The sequence below is a fragment of the Sceloporus undulatus genome, chromosome 3, assembly GCF_019175285.1.
Source record: "Sceloporus undulatus isolate JIND9_A2432 ecotype Alabama chromosome 3, SceUnd_v1.1, whole genome shotgun sequence".
In the NCBI taxonomy this organism is placed as follows: domain Eukaryota; kingdom Metazoa; phylum Chordata; class Lepidosauria; order Squamata; family Phrynosomatidae; genus Sceloporus; species Sceloporus undulatus.
Genome location: NC_056524.1, coordinates 194,936,718 through 194,948,867, shown reverse-complemented (window position 1 = coordinate 194,948,867; position 12,150 = coordinate 194,936,718). Strand labels below are relative to the sequence as shown.

At 41.5% G+C, this 12,150-nt stretch overlaps 1 protein-coding gene across 12 annotated transcripts in view; it reads right to left on the bottom strand.

Annotated features, from left to right (window-relative positions):
* FGFR2 (fibroblast growth factor receptor 2) overlaps positions 1 to 12,150 on the bottom strand; it is a 179,969-nt gene that overhangs the window by 122,621 nt on the left and 45,198 nt on the right. For 10 of the 12 annotated variants that reach the window (XM_042457265.1, XM_042457264.1, XM_042457267.1 and 7 more), the window contains exon 2: positions 820 to 1,080. In XM_042457265.1, the coding sequence (XP_042313199.1) occupies positions 820 to 1,080 (261 nt within the window). Of the gene's footprint in view, positions 1 to 819; positions 1,081 to 8,457; positions 8,600 to 11,040; positions 12,019 to 12,150 lie in introns of those variants that run through there. The other 2 variants (XM_042457270.1, XM_042457271.1) reach the window with 2 other exon arrangements.

The window sequence follows — 12,150 nt, the reverse complement described above, 5'->3', positions numbered from 1 at the left end:
TTGTGGCCATTTTGAGCTGTGTACTCATTTTGAATAAACTAATTATATCAAAGTGCATGTCTGATGACCACAAGTAAATGGGATTTTAAAAAAAAAGATGCAATCTTAGTCAATTGTTAATTTTAATGCCATGCAATGATGTAAGCAAACTAAATACATGTGCAAATTTATGGAGTTTGGGCCAAGTCAACAGACTGCAATTATGTTGCAATCATGGTTTAGAAATCTTTATTTCTCTTTGAAAAGGACAGAGACAAAATCCTTGTTTGAACATGGATACCCCAGTATTAGCCTTTATTAGTGTTACTGATCTCATGGTTTAAGATTAAGCAATGAAGAACTTCCAAAATTCAAAGCTTAGATCAAGCAAAATACATGAAGCTATTTGCAAGCTTAAGTTGTCAAACTAATAATTAAACCCTCTGTTTTGTACACAGCTCCTGAACCAACCAAGTGACTAAACTTCCTTAAAGAATAGTGTTCTTGCATGTTTGAAAGCAGTTATACATATCCACAATTCACATTTTGTTAGAAATGACACATTTGTTGGTTATGCATTCATCTATACTGTTATCTATGAACAACATTTGCTACCACAATTCAAATAGATGCACCTAGGTATAGTCACTCCTTTCATCCCATGGTTAACAATAACAGAGCAACAGTAACATCTAGAAAAAATACTTTCTAGAAGGGTTTCTCCAGATGATAATGGTGATGAGACTACCTGTGAGCTAGTACTACATGGCTATTTATCCAGAGCCTAAAGTGCCTCTGAACTCCTGCTGGAAACAAAACAAAATAAAAACAGAATTTTACCTTCAGGTTCCAAAGTGGTGTCTTCACCAACTAAATTGTATGAAGGCCGAGCCAATGAAAATCCAGCCATGGTGATCACCACCAGGCAGATAAGGCAACATGAATCCCAACTGACCATCTTCTCAGTGCCAGTGCCTGGTCCTCTTCCATTCCTCCATGTGGACTTTAATCCCATCTGAACACTGCTACACAAGCATGGACTGAAAGTAGCACCTTCAGCCTTGAGAGGTATTGTCTTACTCCCAGTTGTAGCAAATTCTCCTGTAGGACAGAGGAAAAAAGTTGGGTTAATCACAAAACTTAAAAGCAACATTGAAGGAACAGGTTACTTGTAATCAATTACTTTCCCCAGTAACTACATTGTATTATATTTGTAAATTCAGGGATAAGACAATTTATTTTGGGATGCAACTGTAACTTTTAGTTACTTCAGCAGGTAAAGGACTGTGGCCTCATTAAATGAGGAGGAATACCACACTGATCAAATGCCAGCTCATGTTGTGCTCTGTGCTGCTACACCTACGCTCTGTTCTGACTGTTGAAATGCGAGCAAGATGGTTTTGTAACACATGCCAACAGTTCGAAGTTGTTCAGTAGCTTAAAGTATGCTTTTAGATGCTTCCAAGAAATAGGAAAGCAATGACTTAGTCTTTAAAAACCTTAACTGTAAAACTAACTATCATTCAGAGTGTGTCCCCGAACTGTGATTACAACTACAGTAATTGTTTTTTCAAGTACCTTTCCAAGTTCTGGAAAACCACCATTATTTTTGTCTCAGCCGCCCCAACCTTGTCTGTCTTTTGGCTAACAACTGAGGTAGGCCCACTCCTCCTCCAGTTTTTTCAGACTCCAAAGGATAGGGTTTCCTGAGATCACGATGGCTGGGGGTGTAGGATTGTAACTGCTGCTATGATGTTGTTTTGTTGTTATGTGCCTTTAAATTGACTCTAACTTATGGTGACCCTACATAGGTTTTTCTTGGCAAGATTTATTCAAAATAAGTTTGTCATTTCCTTCATCTGATAATTGCCTATAGTACCTTGTGTGTGTATGTCCCTTCAAGTTGCCTATTGGCTTACAATGACTCCATGAATTTCATAGGGTTTTCTTAGACAAGAATATTCAGAGGTAGTTTTGCCAGTTCCTTCTTCCAACATATAGCTTACAGCACCTGGTATTTATTGGCTGTCTGCCATCCAAGTACTAACCAGGGCTGACCCTGCCCAGCTTCCAGGAACAAATGGAATCTGGGCATTTAGGCCCAGCATCTTACTGGAAAGTATTTGGATTGGTACAGAGTTTCTCACTCCTATTGCCTCATTCAGACAATTTAAAACTGTAGAAACACAACATGGGACCTCCGTAGATTTTGATTCATTTCATGGTGATGACTGCATACTTGAATCCTTCCACAAGAAAATGATGGTGATCTGGGAATGGAGGAGCTTTCTATTGTTCTGTAGAGCCCTAGTCATGCAATGGTTAAATCCCTGTACTGTTCTGTCAAAGCCCTGGTTGATCTCTGGAATGGGGAAATGACCAGGGTGGTAGACAAAATTACTCCTAAGCACCTTGTCTCATGGACTGAAGCTAAACCACCCCTTTGGTTTTCTAAGGAGCTAGCAGCAATGAAAAAGATGAAATGGAGACTAGAGCAACAGTGGCAGAAAACTCTGAGTGAGTCTGACAAAAAACAAGCTAAAATCTATCTGAAGGCCTACAGTGAGACAATATAGATACCAAAAAAGGCTTTTCTGGCTAACACTGTTACATCTGCACAAAACTGGCAGCTGAGGTGTTTCAAGTGGTCAAGGATCTGTTATGATCTGGTCCAGAGTAAAATGTACACCACTCAACAACTCACTGCAAGAATTTGCCCACAATTTTGCAGATAAAATCACTTGGATTCAGTCTGATTTAGGGGCAAAACAGATAGACTGTGGCCTCTGGCTGCTCCAGCCCCAATCAGTGTGGGACCACAGTATCTGGGTGCTATGATCCCAAGGCTGGCCTCCACCACAGTTCCAAATGGCCCACCAGCAAGGAGCGCCTTTTTTGTGCTCCTTTTTTCCAGCGGCCCCAGACAGTCTTAGGCAGCCTCAAGCCAGCTTCCAGCTGTTCTGGGGGCATTTGTCTTTGCATGTCTTGCCCCTGAAACAGCCAGAATCCGCTCTATCTTCCCCATGTGTTTTGGGCCTTAGATGCCAGAGTTGATACAGTTCTAGTGTAACACTGGAACCTGCTTGTCTAGTGTTGGATATTTTTCAGTTTGTGCAGCCTGAGGATGTGGACAGGTTCCTGGGAATGTGTGAACCACCACATGTGAACTACTGTAGATCCTTGCCTATCCAGGCTAGTTAAACAGGCCAGAAGAGGATTGGCTGAGTAGGTAAAGGAAGTGATTAATGCCTCTTTACAACAAGGCAGGGCTGCAAGACACCTGATGGAGGCTGTGCTAAGACTTTTTGTGGGGAAAAAACCCTTTCCCTGGATACTACTATACTAGATAACTATAGCCAGTCTTTAACCTTCCATTTTTGAGCAAGATACTAGAATGTGTGGTGGCTTCTCAACTTTAGGAATTCTTGGATGAGGCTGATTATCTAGATCCATTTTAGCCTGCTTTCAGGCCTGGTTATGGGACAGGGTCAGCCTTAGTTATCTTGGTAGATAACCTATGTAAGGAACTGGACAAGGGTACCGTGTCCCTGTTGGTTCTGCTGGGCCTCTCAGCAGCTTTTGATACCCCCTTCTGGGTCACCTATCTGGGATGGGACTTGACGGTACTGTTCTACAATGGCTGTTTTTTCTTGGTGTGTTGCTCTCAGAGGGTGGTGCTGGGAGATTCCTGCATGACTCCTTGTCCACTGACCTGAGTGGTTCTTCAAGGTTCAGTCTTGTCCCCTATGCTATTTAACATCTACATGAAACCACTGGGAGAGGCTGTCCAGAATCTGTATATAGATTTTTCAATACATTTTACTATTTTAATGTTTTATGTTTTTAACTTTATAGTAGTTTAATTGTTTTTTAAAACATTTTATTGATACTTTTTAATGTTTTTGTATTGTTTTAATTTAGAATTGTTTTAAATTTGCTGTTAGCCACCTTGAGTCCCTATTTCAAGAGAAAGGGTGAGATATAAATTAATTAATTAATATTAGTATTAGTATTAATCTCCTGCATACAAAAGACAATCACGTCATGAAATCAATTCAGCCTGGTAACTTTACCTGACATACTAGCTTTCAATATGCACAGGGGATAGGGTTGTGTTATTTTAAAATGATAGCACACACAATTAGTAGAAGAAGAGCCAGCTTGATTGGACCACAATTCTGGAGACCAGGATTCAATTCTCTGCTTGGCCATGAAACTCACTGGATGACCCTGAGCAAGTCACACACTCTCAGTCTCAGGAGACAGCAACAACAAACCTCCTCTGAACAAATCTTGCCAAGAAAACCCCATGATAGGGTCACCATAAGTAACAAATAACTTGAAGGCACAGAACGACAACAGTGAGTTGTAAAAGTATCAAAATTCTTAATACTGGGAATCAACATGGCTCACAAAATGTTAAAACTACAGATAAAAATGCATACTTAGGAGCTGATTTACAATATAAATAAGAACATAAGCAGTATGTCACCACATACTTTTAGCCAACTGCATTGAACTTTGCAGGGAAGCTGTACATGTTATTCCAGTTTTAATCTAATTCCGGAAAAATAACATTTGAGGGGTAAATGGGAAAGAGTGACATTGTTCCCCCCCCCCCTAGATTTTGCAGCTTTTTTCTAGGCTTTTACATCTGCAAGTGAGGAAGAATTTCCTATGATGGTAGTCAAGTCAAGTTAATGTTTATTGTACTAGCCAAGGCCCATGACAAAAAGAGCTTATCAAAAAGCATAAAACGTTTAAAACAAAAGGCACAGAATACAGAGGACAAAATTGTCCCAATATTTAGTGTGCAGTTAAAATAGTTAACTGTTAAAAAGGACAAAAAGAAAAAGAGACATCTTTCCTGAATATAAGTAAACATATACAATAAAATCGTAAAATCTAATTAATACTTGGTGTCTCCATGGCAATTTATGGCAATTTTGTTTAACTCTCTCTTTCAAATCTTTTTTGCATCCATGGCAAAAAGAGCCACTCTGTGTGTCATTGGTATCACTCAAAAGGAATTGGACCAAATCAACAGTAGAGCTCCCACTTTTGTTTGTCAGCAAGGGTGTTAAAAATATCTATGATGGTAGTATTAATGAGAGTAGTGGATCGATGATCCATGAGCATTTCTGGATGTTCTTAGGTGTAGACACTTGGGAAATTATTTGAAATTTCTCAAAAGAGTAAGAAGTTTGTTTTAAACAAATCACATAATTGTGTACACGTGGAGACCCATCAGGGGTGCTTTGATTGTGAGTACCTGCATGGCAGGGGGTTAGGATGGATGGCCCTTGTGGTCTCTTCCATCTCTATGATTCTGCTTCATTTTACAAAATTACTGTATTCTGTTTTTACACCATACAGATGCTGCCATGAATGTATATGGCTGACAGCCAAGAATCAATTAGAGCAGACTCTTGTTATCAAGTTGCATGCATTCAAGCAAGGCCAGATAAAGACAGAGCATCTCCACACATTGGGTTCAGAGAAAACTAACCTTACTTGGTTTGTAGTACATAATAAAGTACCCTTTCACACAATGAAGCCTGAAGCCTTGCCAACATTCAACTCTGAAGCATTCACTGTTCTGGAGTCAGTGATTACAAGACTAGATGTTCTAGAGCATGTACAGCGCTGTGTAAATTTACAGCGCTTCAATAATAATAATAATAATGTGATTTGTGGGCTGCAGTGTGTGTGTGTGTATGTACACACACACATACACAAAAGCAGTAGTTCTGGAATCAGGAACTCTGGATTAGTCTCAGTGACGCTGGTAACTATTATTGCTCAGTAGGTTCTGTGCAGACCATACAAGGGACAGAGTCCCTGCCTAGAAAGTTTACAACCCAAAGTAAGCAAGACAGAGAAGGGGGGGGAGAAGGAGTGAGGGACTTCCACAAACACTATAAAGAGAGTAAAGGAGAGACAGATAGAAGAGGTGAAGCAGGTAAAACAAGTTCTCTTTGCCACAATCCCATTTCACTTGGAGCACCACCACTTTTCCTCTGAGCTCAATGCTTGGTCTGAGACAAGCCTCTGTTATCTCAACCCTTAAGGGTACTATGGAGCAAATAATGTTGGCCTAATTTACAGGATTAAATTGAGGTTTATTTAAAATAATCTATGTTAATGCCTTTGAAAACTCCAATACTGGATGGAAGTCAAAGGTCAAAATTCTAACTCAGCTATTAAGCTTACTCAGTATCACTCTTTCAGGCTAATGTACCTCACAGGGTTATTGCGAGGACAAAGCAGGGTAAGTCAATATACGATATCAAGAATATCTTGGGGGAAAGGAAAATACAAATAGCAGTTATGTATTATTATAAGCATCATTATCATCCATAATTTCTCATAACTCCTTTCATTTGCTGCCAGTTAAAATTATTTCTGTGACAGTATCAGTTTGAAGCCCCTTGAATCTACAAGGAAGAGGTGATTCAATGTAAACCCTATCAGTTTAGATCAGAACAGCATTTATCTATAGGATGAAGCATCATAAATGATACTTGTTGTATGCCTTCAAGCTATTTTCAACTTATGGCACGTCTAAGATGAACCCATAACATGTTTTGTTGGGGAGATTTGTTTAGAGAGAATTTTTCATTGCCTTCCTCTAAGGCTGAGAGACTGTGACTTCCCAAGTCACTCACTTGGTTTCCATGGCTGAGCACCCATTTGAACCCTTTTCTCCCAGAATCCTAGTCCAACACTCAAGACCACAATACCACACTGGCTTTCTAAGGTTGACTTTCAAACCACTATACCACCGGTCATAGGTGGATGAACCAAAAAATCCTTTATGATTCATTTAAAGAGGGGTGGTAAAAAGATGCAGGTAGTTGTTACAAATATATTCATTCATGTGATGTGAATAGTGATATATCTGCAGGGGTACCCATCAGCTGTGAAAGAAAAGCAGATTCAGGAAATCTTTTACCTCTTCTGCTCTCCCTTCTCCTTGCATTCTTAAATATTTGAGTACAGCAATAATTCAACAATCTTTCTTTGCTTGTTTGGAATCTTGCTGTCTGGTGTCCAACCCCTATTCAGATGTTCATTGTTAGCCTTGGCAGCCTCTCTCATACCCTCTATCAGCCTAACCTACTTCACACATTGTGTGTCTTTGTAGCTGGATACACATGGAAATCATTTTGCCATACAATAGTGTTCTACAAGTAATATATCACCATGTTCTAGCCATGCTAATGTGCTTGAGCATAAAAACAAAAAGGACTCTTGTGGCATGCACCAAGCCTAACAATATTTATTTTATCATGAGCTTTCATGGATTACCGTCCATTTTCTTAGACACATGGATGGGGTAACAATATTTAAGCACGGGTACATGAGGAAAGGGAACACTAAACAAGCTCCTTCAAATCTGACACAAACCTGCAAAAACTACATAAAACATTTTTACAGTTACTCCTTCAAGAAGGAAAAATGCAAGAGGGATTAAGCAAACTTCATGAACTACACTTACAAACTACAACATTCTAGATACATCATGCCATCTTGAGAACACTAATCTTCTCTGATTTTGGAAGCTAGGCCATGCTTGGTGAATATATGGATGAGGGACCACCAGAGTAAACTGGGGCTCTCTCGATACTGCTAGGAAAGAATCCTGCCTGAAACTTTGGCTCAGCCATATCTAGTCAGAACTAACAGTACTGGATTAGATGGGCCAATGGTCTAACTCAGTATAAGAAAACTTCCTATGTTGCAAGATTCATCCACACACTAAAATCTCTACCAGTCATATGGTTGAAAGCACTGCTTTTCTTGTATGATCTTCTAGTACATCGACACTTAATGCAGAAAACGAGACAGAGTCAACCTCACATGGCATACCAAAGTACCAGATGAAATCTATTACCAAAGGAGGATATGACAATTTTAAGAGCATATGACTGTCTGAAATCCACATCAAAAGTATAGCTGGATATTGGTTACATCGAGCCACTGAGACACAAAGCCTACGCTTGTTCCTACAAGACAACACCAGCAATATAATTCTCAAAACCTTTCAAGTGCAGAGTTAGGCTACTAAATGGCTTCTCATATAGGCTTCTTCACCATCTCTTACGGAAGAAGAAAGAAGAGTTTCTTCTGTGGAATTCATGAAGGTGGAAGGAATTTGCCTTTGCACACCTGAGCTCAGCAAAACCAACGGGCAAAGGGACCTCTGCTTTTTGACTATATGAATTGTTCTTTACCCACAGTGAAACAAGATGTCCCTTACACTTCAAAAAGCAAGATCAGTAAGTTCTTTAAAAGAACTGCATGTCTCTCCTTTTTCCCTGCACAAGAGAAATATTAGCTCTTCACATTTATGGATTTCCACCACTATTTTTTAATGCAGACAAGTCCTTCCGAAAGGGAGAGAATCAAGAGACCCTTTCCTAAATCTCATTGGCTCAAGTGGCTGCTCAATGATCTTATAGAGAGACCGCCTACCCTGAGTAATTGTGTCCTTCTGTCTTGATGTTTGGAACACAGCCCCAGCATGCTTTTTTGGCCTTCACAATCCTGGCTTCCTGACTACAATAGCATAATCCCTCCTGGAGTCCAGGGCTCAGTGAAAGCCACACGTAGTGTTTATTTTTCCCCTTGAAAGGGAACTCTGTCTCTTTCCCTTTTCAGCCCCTCTACTGGGGAGGAGTTGTCAGCCTCCCATGATTGATGGCTCACCTTGCCACCCGCTCATCAAGTCAATTTTCACCTCCTCACATACCTGCCCTGATGCCTTTGCCAAACTGACAGGCATGGGGGAAAACAGCCAGGGTTGGGAGCCATACCAAATTCCTTCAAGCTGTAGCTCCACTGACTTTTTTTTTTTCTTCCTCTTTAGACACACGCAAACAAGTAGGACTTGTTCTAGAGTGGCAGTAATTAAATTCAAGCCTAAGTATTCATTTTAATCTAGTCCTATTGCTGTGTGTATGATGTTTATCACTCCCCAGGGAGGTTGTAATTTGTACGCTGTATGTCATCCAAATCAATATTCTGACCTGTGCTTTGTCTGCAGGCATTTTAGAGTACAGTGAAATCTGTGCATGTGTGGATCAATGTCTGCTACTAGCTTATAGAAAATTAGCCGTAGAGCAATTAGATAACAGGTCACAGGAGGAGAGCAAAGCTGACCCTCTCCTGTTCACACTGCAGTCTTCAAACCGATCAGCTACTAAACATTAGTTCTGGGAGGGTATTTGAGGAAACACCATCAATAGTTGTGCATTGTTTGAACTTCTTTCATTCATTTTTTTTCTTCCCCAGAACTAGCCTGTTTTTCCTCCAAGCCTCTCTCTGTGGATCAGGGAGAGAAAAATCTGCATTTTAATTGACATTCCAGGGAGGTACAGAGGCTGCTTATTGCAGTCTATTCAGACCAAACAGGCTTTTCAGATGAAAATGAGTAAAGGCAAGTAGAAGATTTACAGGGATTTGGTACAAAAGAGACAATGAGGTTTGAAATGTTGATGGCACTTCACACCAACCACATAATGGACCACTGTTTGAACGGCCAGTTTCATATATGGACACAGGCATATATGTATACATATATTCATCAGGGGTCTCCCTTTTATCCAGGGGAAAGGGAAAATATGAATCACTACTCTCCCCTCCAAAAAAGCAGCCTTCAAACAATGTCTCCCCACCAAAAGAACCGCCTGTACTTTTGGTTTGTATTACGTCTACATCACATCCATGTAAATCACTTCTCTCCACACACAGCGACTGTTGCAACATTCGCTAAAGGATTCCATGTGTTGTTGTTTCCTCCCCCACTTAGCCAGGTCCCTCCATACTCCTCCTTATAGGTAAAAGAATTTGCATACACACAGATTTGATGCATTTTGTTGTTCATAAAGTCTCTCTTCTGCAACTGAACAAACTAAACCTCCTTCTCCACCTCAAATCCACTGCCCCTTTAAACAAAAGGCTTTTTAATGCTACGCCAATTAAATCACAGCTCTACAATTTGGATTCTGTTTCAGCCGGAACAATCCTCAGTTACTTATACTCCCCCCCCCCCACTGAATCCATTATCACACTTAAATGTGTAGGGGACTGGAGTCACTGTTTAGCATTTAAACACCAACAAGGTACAGGGGCTCAAACCTAAAAGTAAAACCTTCTAGCCTGAGAATAGCTAATCCTCATGTTTAGCAGTGGTCAAGAGGAGGAACTCTACACATTCTCAAGGTATATCTTTTAACACTTTAAGCATTCTGTATCTGAACTCAAGCACTGGGGGACAGTTTTAGGAGAAGGGCTTTTACTCATATTAAGCCATAGTTATAATATAGTCAATCTTCCTTATCCACGGATTCTGGCATCCACAGCTTGGAAATAATCCCAAAAAGGATAAATTCCAAATAGCAAGCATTGATTTTGCCACTTTATATAAAGGGCACCATTTTACAATGCCACTGGATTCAATGGGACTTGAGAAGCCACAGATTTGGGGTCCTGTCAACAAACCCAGGGGATCACAAGGGCTTGCCGTCTAGAGAAAAGTTTCTCAATATTCTTAGGTGAAATGTGTGTCTAACATAGGGAATTCAAAGACATAGCTGTGTTAGTCTGGACATTCAGTACGCAAAGGAATGTTGCAGCACCTTTGAGATTCCCTGAAAGAGAGAAGTTGGTAGCATGAGCTTTCTTTGGTAGACTGGAGTCTATGGTTGAAGTCTCCCAAAGCTCATGCTCCCAACTTCTCTCTTTCAGGCAATCTCAAGGGTGCTACAAGATCCCTTTGCAGACTAATAATACAGGGATGAGGAACAAGTTAGAATAACTGGGCTGATCTGGGGAATATCGGTTCTGAGGGCTGCGAAAGCAAACAGAGGGGAAAAGAGACTGTGCAGAAGTTAACCTCCTGCCTGAGAGGCAGAACCAGAGCTCCCCCCTTGGGTTTATGACCCTCAGACAGGTTGCCACCTAAAGCCCAGGCACCTGGGCAGGAGTTAATGCGGTGCCAAACCGGGTGATGTCTCCAATGTGGATGCAGCAAGGCGCAAAGTTGGGTCCAAATACCTGGTCAGCAAAGGCGCTGAGTCTGGGACTCCTTCTCCTTCTTCTTCTTCTTCTTCTCCTCCTCAGTGGACGAAGGGATGGAGCCAAGCCAGAAAGACAAGGCTCCTTCCTCACAAAAGGGTCCCCCACAAACAAACAAAGAAAGGCCACCCCTTCTTTTCGCCCCAAGAGCCTCCTGCGCTATGGCATCCTCCAAAGCCCTTGCAGCCCCGACCGAGAGGGAGGGCGAGGGCAGAAGCCGGGCAGCCCCATCATCCTGGCCTTGGAGCTCCTCGCCTCCTCTCCCTCGTCCCCACTTTCCTCGCCTTTGCTCGACGTTGCTTTCTTTCCTGAAAGGGAAAAAGGGGCTGAGCTCCCCAAAGTCCTCCTCCTCCTCTCTTCCAAAAGGGGCCAAAGAATGAAGAAGACGAAGAAAGAGCCCAAGTCTTGTCACCAACTTTTGGACTCTTTTGGGGTTTTCCTTCCCTTCCTCTTCACTCCCCAGAAGCCAGGTCTTGAGGAGAGAAAAGTCTCCAAAGTCCCAATTTCCCAGACAGAAGGGGCTCACTTTCCTCCAAGAGAGAGGAGGGTCAGGAGGAGCAGCCCTGGGGCCAGGAAAGGCGAAAAGCTTTTTATCAACTCTCCAGACCCTCCCCACAAAAGTCTTTCTCTCCCTCCTTCTCTCTCTCTCTCTCTCTCTCCCTTTCTTTCTCTCTCCTCCTTTTTCCCTGGTCACTCCCCCCAAGTTGAAACCGGAGCCATTTCCTGGACAGTTCCTCTGCCAATCACAGCAGTTCAGCAATAGTTGAACTCCGAAAGCAGGCGCTGAGGAGAAAAGATGCCTCCAGGAGGGAAGCAGCAGCAGCAGCAGCAGCCAAAGGGCTTTCCCCCCTCTTTCTTTTCCCTCCCTCTTTCTTTCTCTCTCTCTCTCTCTAGTCCACCTCAGGAGAAAACGCCTCCAAGCGGCCTCTCAAAACTAGCAGGCAAAAAATACACACCACTAAAAGCCGCAAAACACTACACACTCCCTCACAGTGGCTGTCTGCACTGCAATGATAATCCAGTTTAGCCCCACTTTAACTATTATTATTATTATTATTATTATTATTATTATTATTATTATTATTATTA